Source organism: Scardinius erythrophthalmus (genome assembly GCF_964197995.2).
Source record: "Scardinius erythrophthalmus genome assembly, chromosome: 16".
Taxonomy (NCBI): domain Eukaryota; kingdom Metazoa; phylum Chordata; class Actinopteri; order Cypriniformes; family Leuciscidae; genus Scardinius; species Scardinius erythrophthalmus.
The window spans coordinates 22,643,758-22,670,032 of NC_138236.1; the positions used below are offsets into that span (position 1 = coordinate 22,643,758).

The window sequence follows — 26,275 nt, forward strand, 5'->3', positions numbered from 1 at the left end:
GTTTTGACAGTCGAGTGATTCACATTCGGTTCTTCTGAATCATTGTAAAGAATCGATTCATATCAACGATTTGTTCACAAATCAATTGAGTGCCACATGATCATACCACGGAAATTCGTCAGTGCTCGGTGCTGACCATTACACACCGCCTGAACAACACATGTGAGAATAAACTCATCTTAACTCTAAAAACGTGCAGCTACATACTTTTTAGAGGTAGGCTCATTTTTGTGTATGTGCATGACTGTGTCTTTTTGTGCAATGTTAGGCTAACTTTACGTGAGATGTATGAATTGTAGAAAGGCCAGAAAGCAAATAACGCTGCGCTCATGTGTTAGTTTTTGTAATGCGCATCACTCATAACTTAAATATGATTATTCCTGTATTGTGAACAGGATGCTCTTTTAGTGCTTTCAGTATGCCGCTTTTAGCTACAGCATACAACATGGTATGATGTGACAGCACGTTAAGTGAAGTCCATTACTTTACAAGTCTATTAAATTAAAGTCCACTTATGGTCAGACTACGTGACTAAATGTTAATGTGTTTTTTTCATGTGTTTGTGGTATATATATAAATAAGTCACTATTGTATTCTGTTTTAAACCAAGGTATGTGTTATTATTCATCAGTGATTGACTGATTTGAAGTTAGTAATAAAATGAACCACAAGGTAACAACACATTGTAAATATATAATAAAAAGTGACAGGTCAATTATTTTGCATTTACACTCCAAGACTTAATGCACAGATCATTTGACACACTGTATCAAGTTTTTTTTTTTTCTGTCCATTGCTTTCACTGTCAATCGGGCAATCAATCGCGCATTTAGACTAAATATGGTTGTCAATCTAGAAACTTTGCAATGTTTAGTTAGCAGCATGAAAAATATATACAGAAAGAGACCAAAGATTTCTGCCATTATAATCACTGAAGCTGTCAATTACTTCAGGTCAACGATGTAAACAAAGCTGCACTCTTGCGAAAACTCAATTAAGCTGTCTACAATGAATCTCTTATTGACATTTTGTTTATATTTGGTTGGTTATAGTGAAAGGAAACCTCTGGCGTTTTGAGCTTTGTTGAGCAGATTCTGACTTAATAGATCTGATTGGCCGTTACGTTCACGCGCTAAACAGATATGTCTGGGATTTGCTACAAAGCTCAACGCTTTAAAAAACATGTAAATAGAAACCTTTGATGCACTACAAAGAGCGCTTGCATGGGAACGTTAAAGCAACCGGTTATCGGATTCAGATTAACTACTTCAGAGCTTATATGGTCTGTCTTGAAAGCTATATATTGTTGCTCTCAGGTTGGAAACCTCTGTTGACAGATACAACACATATGTTCGACTTTCGCTGGTCAAAAAACCTCATAACTCCATTTGAGCTTACAGTTCTACTCTATTGTCAAGTCTAGCTAAATTCAGGTTCAATTGTTCATAAAACCATACAACACACATACATTATTCCGTCAGCTGTTTGTTTAGTGATTTGGTTGTTCCTCTCTTTCCTGAAGATGACAACACAGGAGGTGCGTTTGTGTGGGCTGCTACTGCAGGAGCACTTCGGAGATGTGGTGGAGAAAGTGGGCACTCATCTCATCCGCAGTGGAGTTCTGAACTTGCGAGCTCTTGCTCATGAGACTAAACTCGCTCTTGACCTGGTAATGTCTTGTTCTTGGGTGTCTCTGTTATCACCACATACCGTTCTTCACTATCTTGTTCGCATTCTCTCTGTCTTCATTTTCCCTCTTTAACACACACTTCTCCTGCTAGGTCAAGAAATCTCTGTGTGTGCTGGTGCAGCATGGGATGTGTACATTTGGTGCAGGGCGTCGTGGTCCAGCGGGACCGGTGGAATATCGCATCAGCTGTGAGCGCATCATACACATGCTTCGTTATCCACGCTACATCTACACTGCCAAGAGTCTTTATGGGGACACAGGCGAGCTCATAGTTGAGGAGATACTGCAGAGAGGCCAGATGACTATGAGCAGCACAGTCAAGACTGTAGCAGACAGGCTGACTCACAATATGCCAGGTAAGAACACAAGCAGACTGAAGGGCTGATTCATTGATGTAAACAAAACAGCATTTGAAAAAAAAATAACCTTTTTGTGTAAATATTTTGGTCTACAGTATATAATGTAATCTCAAAGGTATTTGAAGTCTTTCATGCTTGAAGGTTGCATGGGTAAAAAAACTATGAAAACAATAACTTTTTTGTGAATTTTAGAAGGGCAGGTAAAAACGTGAACCGGTCCGACTGGGCCAGTGGAAAAAAAATTAGCGTTGAACAATAGCTAAATGTGACATTAATTACAATGGCTTTATGTGAAGTTTGTTTTAAGTTCAGTTAAATTAAAAGTCGTTATATATTTTTAAGCCTATTTAATGATAAAATTGATAGCTTTCAATAATACTGTAATGTTGAATGGCTATAATTAAAACAAAATAATTAAACAAAAATGTAAATGTCTTTTTGTTGTTTCAAAAATGTTGGATGTTTATTAAAGGTGCTTTAAGCGATGTTGGGTGACGTCACTTCTCGTTGATGTTCGAAGTATTGTCAAACAAAACGGAGGCTAGCTCGACCCTCCCTCCTCCTCATCCCGTCCCCTCCCCCTCCCTTCCGTGCTTCCTGAAACAGGCTTTTCTGATGTAAATTCAGGACTTTGCGTGTTTCTTCTCCTTTTCCCTCTTCTTTGCTATTTGTTCATCGGAAAGTCGTCTCTTTGGTCGTGTGTCGGCCATATCAAAATTCAAGAGAATATCATTCTAATGTTAGTCGTTGTCGTTGTCTAGGACTTCTCTCCTCTAGCTAACTTCCCTCTTCATGCTTCTCTCTCCTCCACTCCCCACACCCCCCTTCATGTGTACGCGCACTAACCCCCCAACCCCCACCCCCAAATCATTCTTGTTGGTTATTGGCTGGAACACTGTTTATGTTTGTGGTCCAGGTTGGCCCAGTTTGTTTTAGTTGCCGTTTGTGGAGCCTGTGGTGTCTACAGAGACCGCGTTTTTACAGTGTGTTCAGGGGACAGGCAGCTAGCGGATAGTGAGGAGATGTTTGCTGTATGTGACAAAAAATGTTTCAGCCTAAAAAAAGTGTGACATCGCTTAGAGCACCTTTTATTAAACCTGGACACCTATACTAGTGCTTCTTATTCCATTATTAAGTGAATTTTTAAATTGACATTTAATTAACATGTTACTTTTAATAATTGTACTCTAACATTCAATATAATAATAATAACCAGAAGAATGTAGTAAAAAGGTTTAATTAAAATAGCATCTGAAATATGTTTCATGCTCAACCCAACTTCTTGTGTCTTGATTTCCATTTGAAACTTACCTATTTAAACTTTTTTTTGTACCAGAGGGTCAGAGTATGGACTACAGTGAGGTTGTCTCTGCATTCTCCCAGTTGGTGGAGACTCATTTCCTTCAGCGCTGTCCTCCTGTGGCCTCAGCAGGACCATCAAACTCAGAAGCGGTTGACCCTCCTCCTCCAGCTGTAACACCCTCTGAACCAGAGAACCACCCAGACTGCTACAGAGTACCCTATATCAATCTCACTGGTCAGTTACTGCTGTCAAAACACTAAGCACATACTAAAAAAACTTTTTAGTGGTCAACCCATATGGTGTATACAGTGCCAGTCAAAAGTTTAGCTAATCCAATAAAGGTTGTATGTATGTATATTTATGTGTATATATATATATATATATATATATATATATAGTATGTATGTGTATACATATATATTATATATTATATGTATGTATATATATATATATGTATGTATGTATGTATATATATATATATGTGTGTGTGTGTGTGTGTGTGTGTGTGTGTGTGTATTAGGGCTGTCAATACAATAACTTTTTTAACCCCCTGAGGTCGGCTATCGCGCCGGCGCGATAGGCTCGTTTTTTTTCCGTATGAGTGCAAAAAAATAATAAAATAAAAATATTAATTTTTATCTTTTAGGCTTGTTTTGTACATCAATCGATTCTGTTAAATGTGTATTATTTTTGTGTATACTCACAATAAAAACAAAGTGTTGTGCTTTTTGCCAAATAAAGAAAAATATACGTGATGCGAGTTCTGCCTTCTATCTGCCAGTGTCGTCCATTCTGAAACGCGTCCGAAAATGAACAATAACTCAGCGAATACTCAGTCAAACAGGCATTCAGACACACAGGCATGAAGCTTAAATGAAGTAATTTATATAAAAAACAAATATTCTCATTTTGTGAAATCTGTATTAAAAGAGAGCGATTCCAGTCGACCTAATTAGAGCTAATTCAAATGTAATGTGACTCCGCCTACGGAGAGCGCGCACTATTCAAACGCAAATGAATGAGGCAATCCAAGCAAACCTGTGAACGCCCACATATCAGTTTATTCAGATCATTACTTTAACACCGTCTCGCAGCACTGTGAGCAATAACAATAATGAAAAAAGTACCTCAGAAGTGCGGGTATATCGAGGAGCGAGCTGAGGAATACTGTAAGTTTTTTTTTTTCTTCTCACGTGAATCGGGTTTCTGTTTTTGATGAATGAACGGCAGAGATGCGCGCTGTTTACCACAGCTCGCAAAAAGACAGTTTAAATTTAAATCGCGTGTGTGAATGAATGAGGATGTTTTAGCAAACTGTATTACTATGAGTAAAAATCGACTGAAATATGTTGAAATAAAATGTAGGCTATTTGTATAAGCAATACGTATTAAACTGCAATTTTATATGCCCTAATATTTCATAAAAACAACGTTACAGTCAGGCGAAATATGAAAGACAACATTTTGTTGACTAGATTTGAGTACAGTTTTTACTGTAGAATATACTGCCACATAAGCTTTTGATGAAAAAAGTTCCTCAGAAGTGCGGGTATATCGAGGAGCGAGCTGAGGAATACTGTAAGTTTTTTTTTTCTTCTCACGTGAATCGGGTTTCTGTTTTTGATGAATGAACGGCAGAGATGCGCGCTGTTTACCACAGCTCGCAAAAAGACAGTTTAAATTTAAATCGCGTGTGTGAATGAATGAGGATGTTTTAGCAAACTGTATTACTATACTGAGATGAGTAAAAATCGACTGAAATATGTTGAAATAAAATGTAGGCTATTTGTATAAGCAATACGTATTAAACTGCAAATTAACATTTATATGCCCTAATATTTCATAAAAACAACGTTACAGTCAGGCGAAATATGAAAGACAACATTTTGTTGACTAGATTTGAGTACAGTTTTTACTGTAGAATATACTGAATATATATATCAAATAAGCTTTTGTTTAGCAATTTTTATATATATATATAAAATAAAGTCATCAACTAAGATGTTAGCTGTTCCAATTTTGGCTATATTCAAACTAATGAATACATAGATAGGCATAAAATGTAGGCCTATAATCTTTTTTTTTTTTTACAAAGAAAGAGTACACTTGAAATATTGTTGAAATTTTAATTATTGTTGTAATTGTAACCTTTTTAATAAAATAGCAAAACATATTTACAAGATAGATGTAAGCAAAATCTTAAATGGTCAATATAAGTCTTCTTCTAATTTTTTGTCCTTGCATTGTGGCTCAGTCAGTCAGAGTCACACCTGAATGAATGGCTAATTTTGCAGAGTCATTATGCATAATGGGTGGGACATTTTGTATTCCAAGGTGTAAACCACTCCTCGTTCACGCCCACTCGCATAATGGCTTTCCAAGCAAAACCTGTTTTACATCAATTTAAATCAATGTATGGTTTTATCTGAACGATAAAGCAAGACTATTTTCACATAATTTTGAAGCCAGAACTCGAAGGAAGAACATCCATTTCTCAAAAGTCTTATTCATGCATATTTATTATGAGTTTTGAGGTCTTCTTTCAGCAACTTTCATTTTTTATTTTTTCAATAACCACGCATAAGCATTATTCTCTTAAAAATAAAAAAATATACATGCATGGTGATCACATATTTTGGTAGCCCTGTTTGTGCTATATAGAGTGAATTTACACCTTTGCCATTAACATGTTTATAAATAACTGAAAAAAGCACAAATGTCAGAGCATGTCAGAACACCTCCAGGGCCCAGAAAACACCTCAGACTCCAGAGGGTTAATTGCAGTTAAGCATACATCATTTATCTGGTTTAACACATTCATTCAGTCATCATTTGATATATCCAACAAAGTAATCCATCAGGGGTGCGTTTCCCGAAAGCATCGTTGGCAAACTATGGTCGCAAGTTCCGTCGTTACCAATAGAGTTCAATGGACATTGCGATGAACTTGCGACCATAGTTGGCCAACGATGCTTTCGGGAAACACACCCCAGATTGAAAGGTGATTATCATAAAACTGTATTTTCTGCAAGCTTTTTTCAATGTAAATTTAGGTGTCTTTCGAAAAAAGGACACTTGGAGACTTCAAAAGGGCACCATATTACAAAATGATATAAGGAGTCCAATTCAAACCACTCATGAAGCAAAAACATTACAGGATTTTTTTTTTTTTTCTCAGAATGAACAGTGTATAGTATGTGTACAGTGCAAGCAAAGAGCTTGTTTACATTTTGGACAAGTCAGGTTGGAAATCCTAATAGGTCCACATTGAGATCACCGCAATCGTCTTTAACTTGTTTGTAATCCTCATCCAATAAAACTTTACTTGCTGGTTTGCTTTATCTAGACTAGAAACTCTCTCTGTCATCTCTGATGTAATCAGTCTGGTTTTCTATAGGCATTAGTGCTGTTTTGGACTGATTGTTTGAATGAAATGAAAACTTTCCCAGAGATTAGCAGCTTAAAATCATCTGATCGCAAACAGAGAAGCGAAATCTGGTAAAAGGTTAGAATATAAATAGATGCTCAGTCAGTGTGATAAACTCCCGAGTCCTGACTTCTGAGATCACCTAACTCTGTGATGTAAATTACCTTAAAGACGCAATTTTACTTGCTTCAGTAATTTATTTAAGTTAAATTATAATTTTATAATAATATAATAATTATATTGTTTATTGGAAAATACAAGCACATTTTTTGGGGGCACCAAATGGCATATTGCTAGATTATATTGTATATTAAGCGATTAAATTGTGTGTCCATCCAGGTAAAGGAAAACGCAGACGCTCAAGTGAGGATGGTGAAGCTGACCAGCGTGCAGCAAAGAAAGCCAAAACAGACAACAATGAGGTGTTACGAGCAAGATGATGACATCACGCATGACATTTTCATTAGTTGAGTTTTTCGTGTCTTTTACATCTGTTTTTATCTCTCTTTCTCCAGTGTGGGGATGAAGGGATCTTTTGGCAGGTGAATTTTGAACGCTTTCACTTGCACTTCAGGGATCAGGCCATCATTAATGCTGTTTCCTGTAAACTTGATCAGGTGACTATAAACATCCTATAATCTAAGGTGTGCTGTGAGATATAATTAGGCTGTGGACTGAATATTCTTTCACTTGTGAATCTGAGACAGAACGTTCTGGATTCTCACATTTAGGCTTTCTCCTCAAGGGAAATAATAAGTCGGTAGAATGTAGGTCTTTATCGGCTAAATTTCTTTCTCTCTCTCCCCTGTAGACTAGCAGTGAGATAGTTAGAACCATGTTACGGATGAGTGAAGTTACAACGCCGGCTAACGCTGCTTTCACACAAGCTCTTTCAGCAAACGAGGTAATAATGGATGAACATGCACATTTGTGTTTTCTTACACAGCCCTTACTGAGAAAACGAAATCAGATTGTCATGAAGTGTGATCAAAGCCTTATTGTTTCCCATCAGATTTTCCGAGCTCTTCCATCCAATTACAACATCGCCAGGCCAATTTTGGACCAATACCTCACTCTCCTGGTTGACGATCCGGTAAAGCAATGCACACTGCTTTATATTTGGTATTTATCCAAGGATTAAATTACTTCAATATCTTTGCTTTTTTCTTCTAGATGGAATTTGTGGGGAAGACAGGTGACAGTGGAGGAGGAATGTTTGTCGTCAGTATCCCTTTAAAACACCACCTGAAAGACAAAAGGAAGCTTTCCATGTCTAACTGCAAATCATTTTTATTATAATTTATTTATTTATTATTTGCTCTACCATTCAAACGTGTGGGGTCAGTAAGAAATTAATACTTTTATCCAGCAAGGACACATTAAATGAATCAAAAGTGACAGTAAAGACTGTTCTCTTTAACTTTGTTTATCAAAGAATCCTGAAAGTAATGTATCAGTTTCTGCAAAAATATTAAGCAGCACAACTGTTTTTAACATTGATAATAATCTGAAATGTTTCTTGAGCAGCAAATCAGCATATTAATGATTTCTGAAGGATCATGTGACACTGAGGACTGGAGTAATGATGCTGAAAATTCAGTTCAACCATCTAAAATATATTAAAACAAAAAAACAGTTAATCGTAATTGTAATAATATTTCACAAAATTAATGTTTGAACTGTTATTTTGATCAAATAAATGCAGCCTTGGTGAGCAACAGAGACATTTGAAAAAATATTAACAAACCCCAAACTTTTGAATGGTATATATCTAATAATCTTATAACAAAATAGTAGAAATCTTGTAATGGATTGGTTGACCCTTGACCCTGAGGTCAGATCTACACCGTGCACTGGCTAACCTGGCCAGAGCTACCCTGGAGTCTGTGGTCCAAGAGAGGTTAGTAGACTCAGTGTTTTAGCTGGCTGAAATCTTCTTTTGGTTTTGTTCTCAGATTCTTTGCTTTACGCCAGGTTTGGTTCCCGTTCAGCACGCATCTTTCGTCTGTTACTGCGGAAAAGACACTTAGAACAGAAGCAGGTGGAGGATTTTGCCATGATTCCAGCCAAAGAGGCCAAAGACATGCTGTACACACTCCTATCCGAGAACTTGGTCCAGCTACAGGTAACACACTCACAGGTCTTGTTTATATATATACAGTGAGGAAAATAAGTATTTGAACACCCTGCTATTTTGCAAGTTCTCCCACTTAGAAATCATGGAGGGGTCTGAAATTGTCAACGTAGGTGCATGTCCACTGTGAGAGACATAATCTAAAAAAAAAATCCAGAAATCACAATGTATGATTTTTTAACTATTTATTTGTATGATACAGCTGCAAATAAGTATTTGAACACCTGAGAAAATCAATGTTAATATTTGGTACAGTAGCCTTTGTTTGCAATTACAGAGGTCAAACGTTTCCTGTAGTTTTTCACCAGGTTTGCACACACTGCAGGAGGGATTTTGGCCCACTCCTCCACACAGATCTTCTCTAGATCAGTCAGGTTTCTGGGCTGTTGCTGAGAAACACGGAGTTTGAGCTCCCTCCAAAGATTCTCTATTGGGTTTAGGTCTGGAGACTGGCTAGGCCACGCCAGAACCTTGACATGCTTCTTACAGAGCCACTCCTTGGTTATCCTGGCTGTGTGCTTCGGGTCATTGTCATGTTGGAAGACCCAGCCTCGACCCATCTTCAATGCTCTAACTGAGGGAAGGAGGTTGTTCCCCAAAATCTCGCAATACATGGCCCCGGTCATCCTCTCCTTAATACAGTGCAGTCGCCCTGACCCATGTGCAGAAAAACACCCCCAAAGCATGATGCTACCACCCCCATGCTTCACAGTACGGATGGTGTTCTTGGGATGGTACTCATCATTCTTCTTCCTCCAAACACATTTAGTGGAATTATGACCAAAAAGTTCTATTTTGGCCTCATCTGACCACATGACTTTCTCCCATGACTCCTCTGGATCATCCAAATGGTCATTGGCAAACTTAAGACGGGCCTTGACATGTGCTGGTTTAAGCAGGGGAACCTTCCGTGCCATGCATGATTTCAAACCATGACGTCTTAGTGTATTACCAACAGTAACCTTGGAAACGGTGGTCCCAGCTCCTCACGTGTAGTTCTGGGCTGATTTCTCACCTTTCTTAGGATCATTGAGACCCCACGAGGTGAGATCTTGCATGGATCCCCAGTCCGAGGGAGATTGACAGTCATGTTTAGCTTCTTCCATTTTCTAATGATTGCTCCAACAGTGGACCTTTTTTCACCAAGCTGCTTGGCAATTTCCCCGTAGCCCTTTCCAGCCTTGTGGAGGTGTACAATTTTGTCTCTAGTGTCTTTGGACAGCTCTTTGGTCTTGGCCATGTTAGAGGTTGGATTCTTACTGATTGTATGGGGTGGACAGGTGTCTTTATGCAGCTAACGACCTCAAACAGGTGCATCTAATTTAGGATAATAAATGGAGTGGAGGTGGACATTTTAAAGGCAGACTAACAGGTCTTTGAGGATCAGAATTGTAGCTGATAGACAGGTGTTCAAATACTTATTTGCAGCTGTATCATACAAATAAATAGTTAAAAAATCATATATTGTGATTTCTGGATTTTTTTTTTTAGATTATGTCTCTCACAGTGGACATGCACCTACGATCACAATTTCAGACCCCTCCATGATTTCCAAGTGGGAGAACTTGCAAAATAGTTCAAATACTTATTTTCCTCACTGCATATAAATATATATATATATATATATATATATATATATATATATATATATATATATATATATATATATATATATATACATACATACATACATACATACATACATACATACATATACATATACAAATAGCCCCACATCATCACATAGCCTTCACCATACCTAGAGATTGGCATGTTTTTTTTTCAGTTAGCCTAATAGCTGGTTTGATTTGCATTGAGAGATGATTTTATGGAAAGTACTCCATGCCAATCTCTAGGTATGGTGAAGGCTTTGTCAGTTGCGTCGCTTACCTGCTATTCTTAACTGTTCTCCTGTTGCCTCATCATGGGATAGTAAAGTGTCCATCGAACACACACTTCAGAATCTCGGCAGAATTAGTAGGTCCTCTGGGTACTTTTCACCGTCTGTTCCTGGAATACTATGCATTCGGACATACTACTCTTTTGGCATACTTTTGTTTACATACCATGCAGTAGGAAAATAGACATATTTGAACAGCCACTGTTTCTAACAAATATACTTTTAATAAAAAATGTCATACCGGTAATTATTGACACCACTAAAAAGTCAATGTTCGATTGGATTTAATTTTTTAGCACAGTTGATGATTGACAGGTGAGTAGGCGTTCCTTGGCTGTTGTCTGGGATGCTTCAGGACGGATTTGCATTTACCCTACACTACAATGCGATTCATGTTTTTCTGACTACCCCCGAAACTATTTTGAGTGATCACAAAACATTTTGGACACTATTTACAACTCTTAAAGCACTGTCCACTTGTGATTGGACTATCTGAAATGGATGTTAGTACCAAGTGTAAATTGGGTCTCTTTTTATCATGATCAGGCTTCATATCACTCTTTGTGTATTGTGTGTGAAGGAAATTCCAAAAACGCCAGACCACGCCCCTTCTCGCACCTTCTACCTGTACACCGTTAATCAGCTGCCCACCGCCAGACTGCTGCTGCAACACTGCTACAAGGTACAGAGCTCACATGAGCATCCTTTTTAAATGCTTTTTATAATGTTTTGATATATATTTGTATGTGGACACCATACAGACAGTTGGGAACCTGATCGAGAGGCGGTTGTACGAGACCAAAGAGAACAAGCAAGTCCCTCCCTTTTTGACAATACGAAACATTTCATCTTAGTAGTCGTCATCTTTGATTATGTCATTAATCCATTCGTTGTTTTTGACAGGCGACTTCTGGAAAAGTCTCAGCGAATAGAGGCCATCTTGGCATCCTTGCAGGCCACAGGGGCGGAGACGACACAACTGACGGAGGTGGAGGAGATGATCACAGCTCCAGAAAGACAGCAGCTCGAGTCCCTGCGACACCACATTAACAAGTACTACACAGACCAGTTGCTCTCTACACATGGATCAGAGTCATGTAATTCATGTTCAGCCAATCATTAATCTCATTTCTTCTCTCTGTGCTCATGGGGGCAGGTTGGATTCCAGTGAAAACCAGGTGGATGAGACCATGTTTCTTCTGGAATCCTACATTACCTCTACACAGGCCTCTCGTTGACAGTTATTATACAACTGTAGGCTAGTTCAAGAAGACATACTGGTCTATGTTTATGTGAAAAGAGGTGGATAAAGAAGAGTCGATGGAGCTATTATTTTGAGATTCATGCTATCTTCAAACAGATGTTTCATTTGCAACAAGGACTGATTTGTATTTAACAGTGTTTGTGTTTTGTGGAGCTGTGAATGCAATTTTATTTCTGTTTTCAACGGGGAAAAATAAAGATGGAATTCTTTTTATAACAGTTTACACATTTTTATTTAATAATTTGTCAAAAAATGAAAAACAATTTTCAAACCTGTGCATTGACCATGCTGACTGAAACACTGTGATTTTCTGTTAAGGAAACAAAAATTAAATAAACTGATAATTTGGTATTATGGTGAACGTGATTTCACCACGTACACCATGTTCCTGGATCATTGTCTTTGTTGACCCTAAAACTACATTCCAATCAACCAATCAGATTTGAGGGACAAGTTTACAATTTATGTCAAGTTTAGGCTTAAAACCAGTGTTAGGTGCTTCTACATCAGTGTCATTCACCTGTCATTTCCCTCTGATTTTAGGAATAACTAATGGGTAGGGATAGGATTAGGACTACATTTTCGGACAGAAATGTTGTTCCAGGATCAACAAAATATGTTGCTCCAGGAACATGTCTTACTTGGCAAAATCAATGACCTTGGTATTAAACCATATGTTTTCAACTTAAATACATATTTAATTATTTTTTACAAATAGTGCATTTGCTTGTTTTCCGGTCCACCAATGCAATGCAGTTGTAAATGATCTGTCTCTGTGAAGCCAGAGAATCTCCCAGATAACCTTCTTTTTTCTCTTTTGCGATATGCTGGGATTCATGTGTTGTTTTTGCCTCAATAGAATCCAAATAAAATATTAGGTGTGAGACCCTATGACCCGACAGGGCGTGAAAGTGAATAATAAACTCGACTGAACCGCAAGCACCGTCATTCATCAAGTTTTACGCATCCTGCACCCCTTTGCATGTTTATTTATTATTTTGGCACATTTGTTTAGTGCTCCCAGTTCCATGTAAAATATTTGATCCGGTTTAAATCCATTCTGCAGATTTCCCCCTAAAATCAGCGCACAAAAAGAAGTCTAGATTCCAGCTGGACCTGATAATGGATGGTTTGTTGTCCTAGAGCAGAAGCGTCATGTCTCAAAGGGGAAGTAATGGCTGCAAAAGGCATATTTCCTTCATGTAAAGGAAACTCTGTTCAACCTGTGCTGCAGTGTCAGTTGTCATCGTTCTCATCCTCGTCCTTCCTCTGTTTCCTTGTGAAAAACCCCATCTGTGAAGAAACATTCAACACGTTGGTTAAGACTGCAGAGTGCTAGTATTTAGTATATATAAAGTGTTTTTTTTCAGTACTAATTCACTTCAGATGTAACCACTCTGCTGTACACCTGCTTATGTTTAAAGCTGTTGTGTTCCATACCTTCCAAAGAACGAATACTAAGAGTGCAAGAAGCAGCAGTCCTCCAATGATGCTGCCAATCAGAATCCAGAGAGAAATCGGGATCGAACGCCCCTTCAGCACTTCCAAAACTGTCTATATACACAGATACAGAGACAGCGAGAGAGTTTACAGGTGCATGTTAGTGGAGTTGTATGTAAGGATTTCATTTTTATGTAGAAAAAACAACTAATACTGTAGAAATTACATTAATAATGTGCAAACATGATTTTATGTACAGTGGGCGTCTGAAAGGTTAAAATCTTATATTCAAAATGTTATTTAAACCCGAAAATAAAGCTGTAGTATTTAAAATAAATTAAATAATTAGGTCAGTGATCAAATAAGTAAAGTTGTGAATGTGAATTGTTTTAAATTAAACTTTTGACTTAAATTGTCATGCTTGCAGTATCATTTGTGCTGGAAAAAAGTAAAACGGAAATATTTCGAGTGGTCTCACACTTTTGGACCCCCTGTACGTACTGCAAGCGCTGAAAAAAACAGGAAAACACATATTGTCCAATTTACGCAATCATATTACTTGTGATCTATACAACATATTTTGTTCTCTTCTAAACTTGATTTCTATGCTTTTGATTAATATAATTCTCGGTCCCACTTTATATTAAGTGGCGTTAAGTACTATGTACTTATTGTGTTCATGTTGTATTGTAAAACACTTTTGCTGCTATTGAGGTGTGATACGGGTACAGTTAGGGACAGGTGTGGTGGATTGGGTAGGGTTAAGGTGTAAGGGAAGGGTCAACTGTGTAATTACAAATGTAATTACATAAATGAATTACAGCTGTAATTACATGCAGGAATTTTTAAAATGTAAGTACAATGCAAAAACATGTAGTTACACAATAAGTACACTGTATAAAATTATTAATTTAAGTACTTAAATAGTACTTAAAGTCACTTAATATAAAGTGGGACCTAATTCTCTAAAAGAAGATTTGATATGTGCATTTTTTGTTATTAGAACCATTTAAAAGTGGACTGGTACAACTAATTCCATTTCTGCTTTGCTCGAGGAATGATTAATACTGAACACTTAGCATGCTAATATGTGCTATTGCTAGCCAATAGTTTGTAGTACAATCTTATGGCTGCATTCATAAACTTTAGGCAATAAACTGGTTTAGGCAATAAGCTGCTTTAGGCAATGACTTTGAAGCCAGTATTTGCGCACAAAGGTATCTCACGAAACTGATTTCGGACAGATTTCTGAGGCAGTGTAACAGTTTAATGATCTACAGCAAAATAGAGCGAGCTTTGGTAATAACTAAGCAAATACAATAGTAATTTCTGATTAGAAATGACATGGAAGTGGAAAACGTTGGTCAAAAACGTGAATTTACATAAAAAACAACCAACCGCAACTTGCAGTTGCCAGCTTTATTTTTTAGCTCAATTGTCACAGAATGGAAAGCACAGTATTGTGGGATATCAAAGGCAGCGAATGATACTTGAATGCTGCCTTCAAAAATGGATCAGTTGAAGGTATATCAAGAGACAGGAAGTGAAGCTAACATTGGATTTTGATGTGCCTTGATGCCTTCCTACCTTGAAATGCGACTTCCAAAGGCATTATTTTTAAGCTTTCGGACGCAGCCTTAAAATTCAGTCATAGGACACGAAAATATGTGACACTGATTTAATTAATCCTGACGGAGTCATTTAAGATCACTTTGGTACTACTTTCTTGGGTCACTTAAAAATGACTTATTCTGTGATGTTGAAATTATGTGAACTACTTATTTCAATTCAATTCAACTTTATTCTTTCCTCATGGTCCAATATAGATACAAGATACACACACACACACCAAATAGAAAAAACAACACAGCTTGCCTCCACAGCTTGGACTGGTAGCTGACTGCACTAAATCTAAAATTTGTTAGTGACATAATTATTTCATTCTCAGATTTATTTAACCTACAGATAAAGCTATACATTAACTTTCGCAAAGTGTTAATTCAAGCTGTGACAAACATTTCAGTCGCACTAGTCCATCTTGGTCGCTTTAAAAGCACACGACAAGCATCATTGTAGGCCACCTGCAGCCTTTGCAGACTGGCTTTTTTATAGTTAGTCCAAAGATGGGCCGTGTACAGAGATATACAATATGTCTTAAAGAGAGTAATCTTAACACTGTCAGTACAGTGTCCAAACTTCAGTGCGAGAGTATTAGCCTGGGCATACAAAGTTCTACATTGTCTAAAAATGTCTTCATCATCAGACATGTCCTCTGTGAAGATATGCCCAAGATACTTGATTTTCCTTGTGACTTCAAGCACAACATTTGACAGAAAGAAGTCTGGAAATTTCATAAACTTGTCTTCCTTGGTCCTACAGATCATGACCACACTCTTAGTTGCATTATACTGTATGTCATGTTCTAGACCGTGGACTGAACAAATGTTGAGTAACTGCTGTAGTCCAGCAGTGCTCGGACTAAACACTACAAGATCATCTGCACACATCAGGTGATTCGGAACAAAATCCCCAGCCACACAACCAGTATTACACGCTCTGAGCCTTGTTGACAATTCATCCAAATACAAGTTTAAAAGAACTGGGGACAAGATTCTCCCTTGTCTTACCCCTTTAGTAACTTTGAATGGAGCAGACACACTGCTCCCCCATTTGATCTGCATTGTTTGCTGTGCATACGTACTACATATTTGGGTACACCTTTTTGGATTCATTTAATAAATTGTTTCCTCTATCGAATGCTTTAGATGAATCTAAGAAATACACAAAAATGGAGGAGCTCTGTTTTTTATATTTAGCAATTATCTCTTCAAGAGCATAAATACACAGCATAGCTTTAAAACCAAACAAAATTCTGAGATCATGTCCAGCAGGATTATTTCCATAATTCTTGACACTATGCTGGCCAATGCTATTGGTCTGTAATTGTCAGAACTGCCGACTTTCCCAGTTTTGTCTTTGACCACAGGAACTAACATGACAGTTGACATTGAGTCAGGTAAAAAACCATGTACAAGAAAAGCAGTAAAACAGATAGAAAGCAGTGGAGCCAACCTCACACCTGCAAACTTTAAATGCTCAGCAGCAACACCATCCAACCCACTAGCTTTATTATTAGACAATTTGCAAATTGCTTTAAAAACTTCAAGTGACAGAATTATATCTGTGCTGTCAACTTCACTTCCAGTATAGCACTCACTCTTAACACAATTAAACAAACTACTGTAGTGTTGTCGCCAAAGTTCTAAGATATTATCAGTACCTGACATGCCATCAACCACACATCCCAGCAAGCAATAGCCGTCATTTCACCGTTTAGGTTAACTATAGACCCGATATAGTCCAGCTATGAGTAACACACTTCTAGCCAAAATAACCTTAAATTTGGTTTATGTCGTTTTTCTTGCGAGAAGTATGATATTCCATCATGTAAGCAAAGTAAACAGTGATTACAAGGTGTTTGGTTTCATTTCTTCACTCAACTTTCTTTGTTATCTAATTGATGACTAGTCTATTCTTGGGCTCTGGTTTAGACGTCTATTTTCAAATTTTCACCGACAGCCCAAATTCTGCCTTGTTTTAGCCTAGACGTCTGGGCTGTGTTTGGACAGCTATTATACGTGTTTTAAACGGAAAATTGCTTGCTGGGATGGTAGTGACGTTTAACTGGCAGTCATGCCTTTCACTTCCTTCCAGAAGTCATGCGTGTTGTTACAAAAAAGTTTCCTGGCCATTGAATCAGCCCTCATAGCTCTCTCATTTTTACTAATAAAACGTACAGCGTACTTATATCGGGCTATATCCAACCTGGTTTCACGTTCTTTTTGGTTTTTAATCTTTGTGAGAGATCACTTGAATCAACCAGTGCTTTAACTATATCATCATACATAGAACAAATTTCTGATCTGTGTCTCGAGTTTTTACAGTTATAATCTCTACACAAGGCAGCCTTCTTTGGCAGGTATATATCTTTTAGCAAGTTATCCTATATATATATATATATATATATATATATATATATATAAGTTATATAAGTTAACATATAATTATGTTTGTTTAACTTAATTGATTCATGTTGATTAAATCATGTAAATCCTACACTTTTTTTTTTTAGTGAATGATTTGCGTTTATGCCCCGTCAGTTCTCTCACCTCCCTCACGAGGGCAGCATTTCCCATTGTAATCAGATTGGACTCCCGAGCAGACAGCTGGTAAGAGCCCACAATTGTTACTGCTTTAAACTTGGCCTGCCAGAAGCACACAGGAGTTAGAGGTTAGAGACTGACACACAAACAGATCCCAGTGCATATTTTGTCTTTCTATTGACCTTTGCAACCATCTGCCAGCACATACTAAAGTGTGTGTGAATACCGTAAGTGTGAGAGATGTCACCTGTCTGAAGAAGTTGTCGTGTATTCTCCTGGTGATGCGGATCAAGGCTGTCTCTCCCTTCAGCAGCTGCTGGATGTGACACACGACCTCCACACACCATGAGGAAGTGCAATTCTAAAAAATGAAAACAAAATTATTTTAAGGGAACATTTCATGCATCTTCTTATGGTGGTTACGGCCATTGTACTTTAGATCAGGGGTGTTTCAATTTAGGGTCTGCAAGGAATTAATAGGGGGTCTGTGGAAATGTTTACAGAGAAAGTATAAAAAATGCAAAAAGTAAAAATAAGATACAAATAAATACATTAATGAAAAATACCAGACTAAAAAACATAATAATGTACATTTTTCCAAATAAAATTTAAGATATATCTATAATATACATTTTTCACAGTATAAATGGAATTTTAACACAATAAACTATATTGATGCCTTTTAAATTTTAGTATGGGGTCCCTCACACAAGGATGATCATATTTGGGGGTCAATCCCCATCTCATAGCCTTGAGTAATGCCTGTAATCATAATCTAATATAACAGTATTACATTTCAAAATTTTGCATTGTGTCTTTCTATTAGAGGCAGCTGCTTTCACCCTCTTAGATATTCTGCCAAAACTCTTTCGTTCGTTCCACTTTGTTTTTATTGTCTTTCTTCTGCAACCATACACTTAACAGGAGTTTTATTTCACCAGACAAAAAGTTGTTAACTATGTCGTAGAATAATGAAGTCTTTCCCTCTTAGCAAGAAATCAAGTTCCAGATACCAAAGGAATAGACTTCATCGGTCCAGTCAACAAAGCCGTGATCTCATTACAAATTCTCATTCTTATACAGTTTCTTACAAACTGTTTACAACCCACAAGTGTATTTTTGGGTAATTTTCAAGGCACTTTCATTCACTTGCCACAATTAATTATCAAATCTTCTGACTTCTTTTAAATGGTGGCGTTCTGCCAATTAGTCTATTTAAAAAAAAAAAATGTAATCCCATATATACCAAGAAAGTATAAATCCCATATAAACAGAACAGAGCGGTTTGATAAATGATTGTACCATTCCGTCACTGGTGGATATTTCTCCACTGTGTCCCGTTACTGAGATAAGACATACAGTATAGTGACGTAGGCCGTAGTGAACTCAAACCAACTGAACTCGCTCGCAAAATTCGGTTGTAAGTCTTGAAAACTTGCAGTTAACTTCAGTTATTCGGTTTTCAGTTTCTTTCATAACCATACTGTGTGCGAACACAGTGTCTGTATTCTCACCAATAGTTCAGTTTTCTTCATGTCTTCTGGGTGAAGTGGACGTACATCTCTCTGACTGGACTTCAACTGTGAAAGATCACTGACTACACTGCAGTTCACACCTGAAGCCTACACATAAAAAGCAGACAAAAACATCAAGCACACAAAGGTGTATAAGAATTACAGAAAGACTTGCAGTGAGACACTAACATTATGAGAGAATGCATCAACCACAGTGGCAAACACTCTGTCTCCTGAAGCCACGGAGGGCAAGTTGACGCTCAGCTCCACGTTACTGACGGCGTAACAGCCCAGATTCTGCACCTGATAACAAACATACTCACATGTAGTCAGGAGCTTTCTGGTTTGATTTTAAACAGAGGCTGGTGAGCCTATCAGGTTTAGTTTCACCCACCCTGAATTGTGTGAAGAACTCGGGTCCTGTCCCCTCTGACACTGTCCTGGTTGGATGGACCTCATAGCGGTTCAGGTTGGAGTCACTGTAGTGAATCGAGCCGAAATAAGACCACCACATATGGATACTGTACACTGAACATGCATACAGTTTTGAGGTTGTAATTAGGTGTAAAAGGTGATGTTGGTAAATATATATAACGGAATTAAGATGTAGTAGTAATAGTATTTTCATAATTATTTTGTTATAATAATAATAATAATATAATAAAAGTATTATTATTATTATTATTATAAATATGATTATTATTATTAGTAGCAGTAGTAGTAGTTGTTGTTGTTGTAGTGGTATTTTTTTTATTAAATTTACCAAAAATTATAATAACAAAAATAATACCAATATAGTTTTTATAAAATGTATAATAATAACAAAAATAATAGTAATACCAACAGTAATTTTTGTTATACTAATAACAAAATTAATAATAATAATAATAATAATAATAATAATAATTTGTAATATAATAATAATAATAATAGTAGTAGTAGTAGTAGTAGTAGTAGCATTATAATTTTTGTTTTAGTATAATAATAATAATAAAAATAATGCTAATACTTACTAAACTTTCGTTAAAATTATATAATAATAATAATAATAAGAAGAAGAAGAAGAAATATAATAATATTTAAATATAAATAAATATAATAATATTAGTAGTAGTAGTAGTAGTAATAGTTCTTGTTGTAGTATTTTCATTATTATTTTTGTTCTAATATAATAATAATAATAACAATATTGCTAATACTAACAAAACCTTTTTGTTGTTAAAATTATGTATTATAGCCTATTTATTTTATATTATTTATTACTTATATTTCCATAATAATAATAATAAACATCTCTGAGGGCCTTTCTTAATTGTCACCAACTATTGTGAACTTGAATAATAATAATAATAACAATAGAAATAAAAAAATATATTATAATAATTATTATTGATATTATTAAAGATGTGTGCTCCTATAGCTATACTATTTAAGAGTCTCAAATTTCACATTACCTTGTGATGAAGAGATCAGGCTCATACTGTACAATACTCTGTAACTGCACACGGTTGTCCGACAATGTGCCTTCATTCTCCACACTGTCACTACAGCAACACACAGATACACATTCAGTATTCATCTTAACATTTCAACAGATACCTTTATTTACATCTTTAAATGTGTACAGATATTGGTGCACTGTGTGCAGAATGGCACAGAAGTGTCATGCCAAAAATGTCTTTGAAAATTCTCCTTGATTTGTAAACTAAACATACACATAAGTAGGAGTGCTGCCCAATCAGCATGTTTTTTTGTTGTTGTTTTTTTGGTCATGTCTTATTCTGTCTAGGGCACCAAGTGAGCCAGGACCACCCTGGTGGCCCCTCAAAAACATATGTGCATGACATCCCTGGATAGTACCATTTGCTAATGGTTTAAGTTGTGTGTGTTTGTGTGTACCTGGAAGCAACGAGCTTCATCTGGACCTTACTGATGAGAGATGTACAACTGAACTCAAATTCCAACATGAAGTTCACCTGAGAAAAATGAGGCAGTTGGGAGAAACACTGGTCAATTAACCAAAACTGCTCAGTGACTGTTGTAATGAATCGTGAAGACAAACCTTTCTTCTTCCACAGCCTTACCTTCGTGTGAGAGCGGAACACTGGGTAACTGACATTACAGGAGTGACTGTTGGAGCTTAGAGCCGTGCATTCAATCTTAAACTGGGCGTCTTCCTACAGAGAGAGAATGAGACAAACATGAGGCAGAAAGAGAAATGAAGAGCCCAGACAAAATGCAGTTTATACTTTTGTATAAATGATATGTATAACTAGAAATATTTTGTTTAAATAATTACACTACCATTCAAAAGTTTGGGGTAGTTTAATGTTTTTTGAAAGAAGTCTCTTATGCTCACCAAGGCTGCAACTATTAAAAATACAGTAAAAACAGTAATATTACATAATACATTACCATTTAAAATGACTGTTTTATATTTTAATATATTGTAAAATGTAATTTATTCCTGTGATGGCAAAGCTGTATTTTGAGCATCATTACTCCAGTCTCAAGTGTCACATGATCCTTCAGAAATCATTCTAATATGCGAATTTGCTGCTCAAGAAACATTTCCACTTATCATTATTGAAAACAGTTGTGCTACTTTTTGCAGAAACCGTGATCCATTTTTTTCAAGATTCTTAAATAAATGCACAGCAATCTTTTGTAACATTATAAATGTCTTTATTCTCACTTTTGATCAATTCAATGCATCCTTGCTGAATAAAAGTATTAATTTCTTTCAAACAACTTTCTGATTCCTAAACTATTGAATGTTAATGTATATTTTGTATACATAATTATGATCTTTATTAGTAAATGATAAATAAGCTTTTATGTTTTAAGAGGAGAGATCATGTTGGTACCCGTATACTCAGGCTGCTGAAATGCAGGTTTTTGGAGTAATTAAGAGTGAGACTAGTGTTATAAGCATTTTCCAGTCGGTTTTGGAGCTGCACTTCTACTGCAAGCCGACGCCGGGGACTGCGTATAACATAGGGTTGTTGCCTACAAGAACAGATAAGAGCAACACTGAAGTTACATACACAACACATGCTATTTCAATCACCGTTTCAGGTTTAGTAGTCAGCTACTCTAAACTTTTTATAATAAATACCATAGCACTAGGGATTGAACTAACTAGTTCTGCCAGTATGTTCAAATGTATAGTCATAGTCACAGCAGTTGTGAATCCCATGACTTTAGTTGTGCTTATTCCATACATGCCAACAGCAGGAGGACAAATTCTCTGTTACCTTGTTCCGGAAATGTCCATATGGGCCTGTAAAACCAGATCAGTAACACATACATCATCCTCCCCACAGTCTTTGAAGAATGGAATCTAAAGGTAAAAAAAGATCCAAAAATGTCTGTTAAAAACCAACTGTATGAAGGGAAAAACCTTAATCCACCCTGTACATGCAACATTCATTCATATTCCAATTTTCAAAAAGGAATAGTACTTTTTAATAGCACTCACAGACTTCTTGAATGTTGTTGGCCAGCCTTCGTCCAATACCGGGCCGCTCTCGGTGTCATTGATTTTGAAGCGCAAAGTGAAGCTGATTGGTCGGATGTAATCAGCTGTATCCTAGATGTACAAAGTGTGAAAGAGAGAGAAAAACAATTTTCCTTCAAAACAATCAGTATGTAGTCATGTAATGAGAAGGATAATGCACAGTGAGCCAACCATTAGAGCAAAACAACCCCCTTTTTGCGATATCGACCAGCTAATTGGGCATTATCCTTTGCTTTATTGATTTTTGAAAGACATTTGAACTTACAAAGACATGAAATGGTAGTGTGTAGCACATGGTCTGCCCCACACGAACACTGACGCCCATAAGGGTCTGGCGCTGGGAGTTGTAGTCGAATAGAGCACGAGCCGAGATCTTTCTATCATCCAGCATGGCCCCCATCTGCATATCTATACAAATAAGCCGATGTGGTACTTCAGGAAGTGTATCAGAGTTGCTATTAATAGAGCTGCCGTACATAAGCGGAATTTAGTACAGCAATGAAAGAGTAAAATGAAAAAGAAAAAAGGTTACGTGACACTTTACCAAAATATGTGCCATAAGAGCCAGGAGAGCGAGACAGGGCCAGGAAGCAAACCGTGGCGTTAAGGCATGCGGAGTCTCGGCCAGCCCTGTGGCAGTTCTTCTGGATCACATTTATGGAGTGTGGCTGGAAGGACAGGCTGACGTTGATCTGCACTATACTGCGAGATCTGTAGAGTACAGACAGAGGTCAGGAGGAGAGCAAGTTGTCACCACGGGTCATATTCAGACCTGACTTCACTACTGTTTGACACAATTTAATGTGACGAATTGTTGACTTGTATGACGGCAGCATTTAGACGATGCATAAATACACCAGATTGTAATGAGGCATAGAGTACTTAAGCAGGACGGCAGTGCCCTGTGCTCCCACAGCAAGATCCAGTAACTCATCCCCATCCAGATCCAGCAGAGCGCTCAAGCTACGGCCAAAATACTGCAGCCCTGCAGAGAGAGAGGAGCCTGGGATACGCTACAGAGAGAAAAAGAGAGATTTATTAGTGTGTGAAGTAATATGTGGTCTAAAAGTCTAAGACCACTAATAAAAGTGGTCACTAGATTAACATTACCATTCAAAAAAAATTGATCAGTAAGATTTTTTTTTTAGCAAGGACGCATTAAATTGATCAGAAGAGACAGTAAAGACATTTGTAATGTTAAAAAAGATGCAAAAGTTCCTTTGAAGTTTCTATTCATCAAACAATCCCCACAAAAATGTATCACAGTTTCCACAAAAGTCAAGCAGCACAACTGTTTTCAACATTGATAATAATCAGAAATGTTTCTTGAGCAGCAGATCATCATATTAGAATGATTTCTGAAGGATCATGTGACACTGAAGACTGGATTAATGAAAATTCAACTGAAAACACATAATATTTAATTATACATTCTCACAATAACATTTTTCATTTCAAATTAAATGCTTATCAGAACAATTTCATTGCAGAGGTCATTTGAAAAATCAAGTCTATTATTTTTTTTTTTTAAAAAACATTTTATTTATTAAGGGCCAGATTTACAAACAGCTTACGGCAGTGCAAACCCCTTTTTTGGCGTTAAAAAACTACTGTCAGAATTTACTAAAGACACGCAGTGAAAAATTAGCGCTGAAAAGGCGTGGACATAGTTATTTTTGCAGTTGACCTTATTGCATATGCAATCTTGGGCTGTAGTCAAAAACAACCAAACAACCAAAGTCCTGTCCTGCACAACAATTAGTCGACAAAAAAAAAAAAAAGACACGATGTTTTGCATTTTGATTGAACATTTATTAAACAATTGTCATAGAGCATTTATAAAACATCAACGAAAAAAGTTTTCTTTTATTTATTTTTTATTGACACCTGGGATCCCCCGCGAAACTGTTCTCATTCGCGCTTGAATAAGGCCGGCGACACACTGGCTGCTGGCGTGAGAGTCTCAGCTGCGTTGGGTGTCTGTTTTTATTTCGGCTCCCATGTTAATAGGTTGGAGTTTGCACACTGCCTTGCGTGAGACACGCGTCTCAGGCGCGGCTCGAGCCACGCGGAAAACGCGTGTATGCTAGAAATAGAACCGACACCTGAGTGTTCCAGCAACAGGAGTGTTCTCTGGCTAGAGCGCAGAACAGCGGAGTTTGTATGGACCGAAGAGCATGTCTGAGCTTGTATTGCTGCTGTTGCTTTGACATCGTGGAAAATAAAATAATAGAAACAAAATGTATTAGACTTTTTACCCGTTATTATCAATCTAAATTAATCTCGTTTTTAATTTAGGCTAACTTAATTTAGTTTTTCTTTATTTAAATTTCGTTTTTTCTTTATTTAAATTTAGTTTTTCTTTAGGCCTTTTTAAATTTCTTTTTCTTTATTTAAATTTAATTTTTTCTGTATTTAAATTTCGTTTTTTTCTTTATTTAAATTTCGTTTTTCTTTATTTAAATTTCGTTTTTTCTGTATTTAAATTTCGTTTTTCTTTAGGCCAATTTAAATTTCGTTTTTCTTTATTTAAATTTCGTTTTTCTTTATTTAAATTTAGTTTTTTTCTGTATTTAAATTTTGCTTTTTTCTTTATTTAAATTTCGTTTTTCTTTATTTAAATTTCGTTTTTCTTTATTTAAATCTACCCTTTACTGTGTCAGTAATTTGTTAGTCAGAAAAATATTAGACTACCTTAAAAGTATTGCTTAATTTAACAGACCTGTGTGTGTGCGTTTTATATCACTAGTGCAATGTCCGTTCTTGGAGAATATAGCCCTGCTCGCGTGAGGTGCGCCGCTTCACGCTTGCGCTGTTCTGTAGTTTACTATTAATTCTGAACGTGTCGCGTCTCGCGTGTCTGTCTATATTGCACCAAATGCGACACTGCACTCCCTTGTGAAGTCGATTGGATGAACGGTTCTCGAAATAATCAAAATGCAAGCGGACAGACAGACACATAGAGATTACTACCTATATTCCTTAGGCTACTGAGCGCGAAGCAGCAGTGCAGCCAGCCACAGGTGCGGTTCCCGAGTGTTCTACGTGGTGCGCTAAACTGTGGCGCTGTTACAAAATAGCCTAAATTAAAGCATTTAAAGTTGGGGATAAAAACATAGGCTAATTATATTTAGAATACAGTAATATATAACTACTTATTAAAGGAATAAATATCAAGGAGTAAATCAGTGAAAATTTCTTTATTGGTGAAAAAAAATAAAAATAATTATGCGACTGCTCGACCAATGAGAATATCAGTCGACCAAGACGGCATCGACCGATTAGTCGACTAAACGACTAAAGTTGACAGCCCTAATGCAATCCTGCAATAAGTAGGAGTTTCCCTTTCAGGAGCAAAATTCATGGGAGGAGAGTATTTAAATGAATCATGCAAGGTGATTTACTAAGGTTTGCGCTCGTCAATGTACTGGTGTTTGCGCCATTATTTACCGCCCAAAAAAAGCACATCTTAAACCAGACGCTACCTGGTAGATTGTGTTGGTTATTATGGAAATGATCCGGCTGCGTCAGTGTTCTTTAATTTGTGCTTTGTCAGTAGAT

General features: G+C 36.8%; 2 protein-coding genes across 4 annotated transcripts in view; one reads left to right on the forward strand and one right to left on the reverse strand.

The window, feature by feature from the left end:
* Window positions 1-104: 104 nt before the first annotated feature.
* Window positions 105-12,480, forward strand: polr3c (polymerase (RNA) III (DNA directed) polypeptide C). Of its 3 annotated transcripts, none has more exons than XM_081389835.1 (15): window positions 105-162; window positions 1,523-1,669; window positions 1,782-2,046; window positions 3,386-3,586; window positions 7,119-7,201; window positions 7,295-7,396; window positions 7,591-7,683; window positions 7,792-7,872; window positions 7,953-8,004; window positions 8,619-8,679; window positions 8,754-8,904; window positions 11,394-11,495; window positions 11,575-11,624; window positions 11,717-11,866; window positions 11,970-12,480. In XM_081389835.1, exons 2-15 carry the CDS (start codon window positions 1,523-1,525, stop codon window positions 12,049-12,051), a joined length of 1,620 nt encoding a protein of 539 aa, XP_081245961.1. In that variant the 5' UTR covers window positions 105-162; the 3' UTR covers window positions 12,052-12,480. The 3 variants fall into 3 exon arrangements, 2 of the variants coding, with proteins under 2 accessions (XP_081245961.1, XP_081245960.1); XM_081389834.1 differs by having other exon boundaries at window positions 116-216; XR_014031862.1 differs by lacking the exon at window positions 11,970-12,480 and having other exon boundaries at window positions 116-216; window positions 11,360-11,495; window positions 11,717-11,801.
* Window positions 12,481-13,030: 550 nt separating this feature from the next.
* Window positions 13,031-26,275, reverse strand: part of itga10 (integrin, alpha 10) — a 50,597-nt gene continuing 37,352 nt past the window's right edge. The window contains exons 15-30 of the mRNA XM_081389833.1: window positions 23,597-23,727; window positions 23,259-23,425; window positions 22,980-23,122; window positions 22,676-22,786; window positions 22,452-22,537; window positions 22,062-22,203; window positions 21,279-21,371; window positions 21,094-21,170; window positions 20,649-20,738; window positions 19,589-19,673; window positions 19,384-19,497; window positions 19,195-19,302; window positions 17,928-18,041; window positions 17,687-17,782; window positions 13,518-13,631; window positions 13,031-13,370 (exon numbers count right to left, since the gene is read on the reverse strand). Coding sequence (XP_081245959.1) covers window positions 13,314-13,370; window positions 13,518-13,631; window positions 17,687-17,782; window positions 17,928-18,041; window positions 19,195-19,302; window positions 19,384-19,497; window positions 19,589-19,673; window positions 20,649-20,738; window positions 21,094-21,170; window positions 21,279-21,371; window positions 22,062-22,203; window positions 22,452-22,537; window positions 22,676-22,786; window positions 22,980-23,122; window positions 23,259-23,425; window positions 23,597-23,727 — 1,728 coding nt within the window. The 3' untranslated portion in view covers window positions 13,031-13,313. The remainder of the gene's footprint in view (window positions 13,371-13,517; window positions 13,632-17,686; window positions 17,783-17,927; window positions 18,042-19,194; window positions 19,303-19,383; window positions 19,498-19,588; window positions 19,674-20,648; window positions 20,739-21,093; window positions 21,171-21,278; window positions 21,372-22,061; window positions 22,204-22,451; window positions 22,538-22,675; window positions 22,787-22,979; window positions 23,123-23,258; window positions 23,426-23,596; window positions 23,728-26,275) is intronic.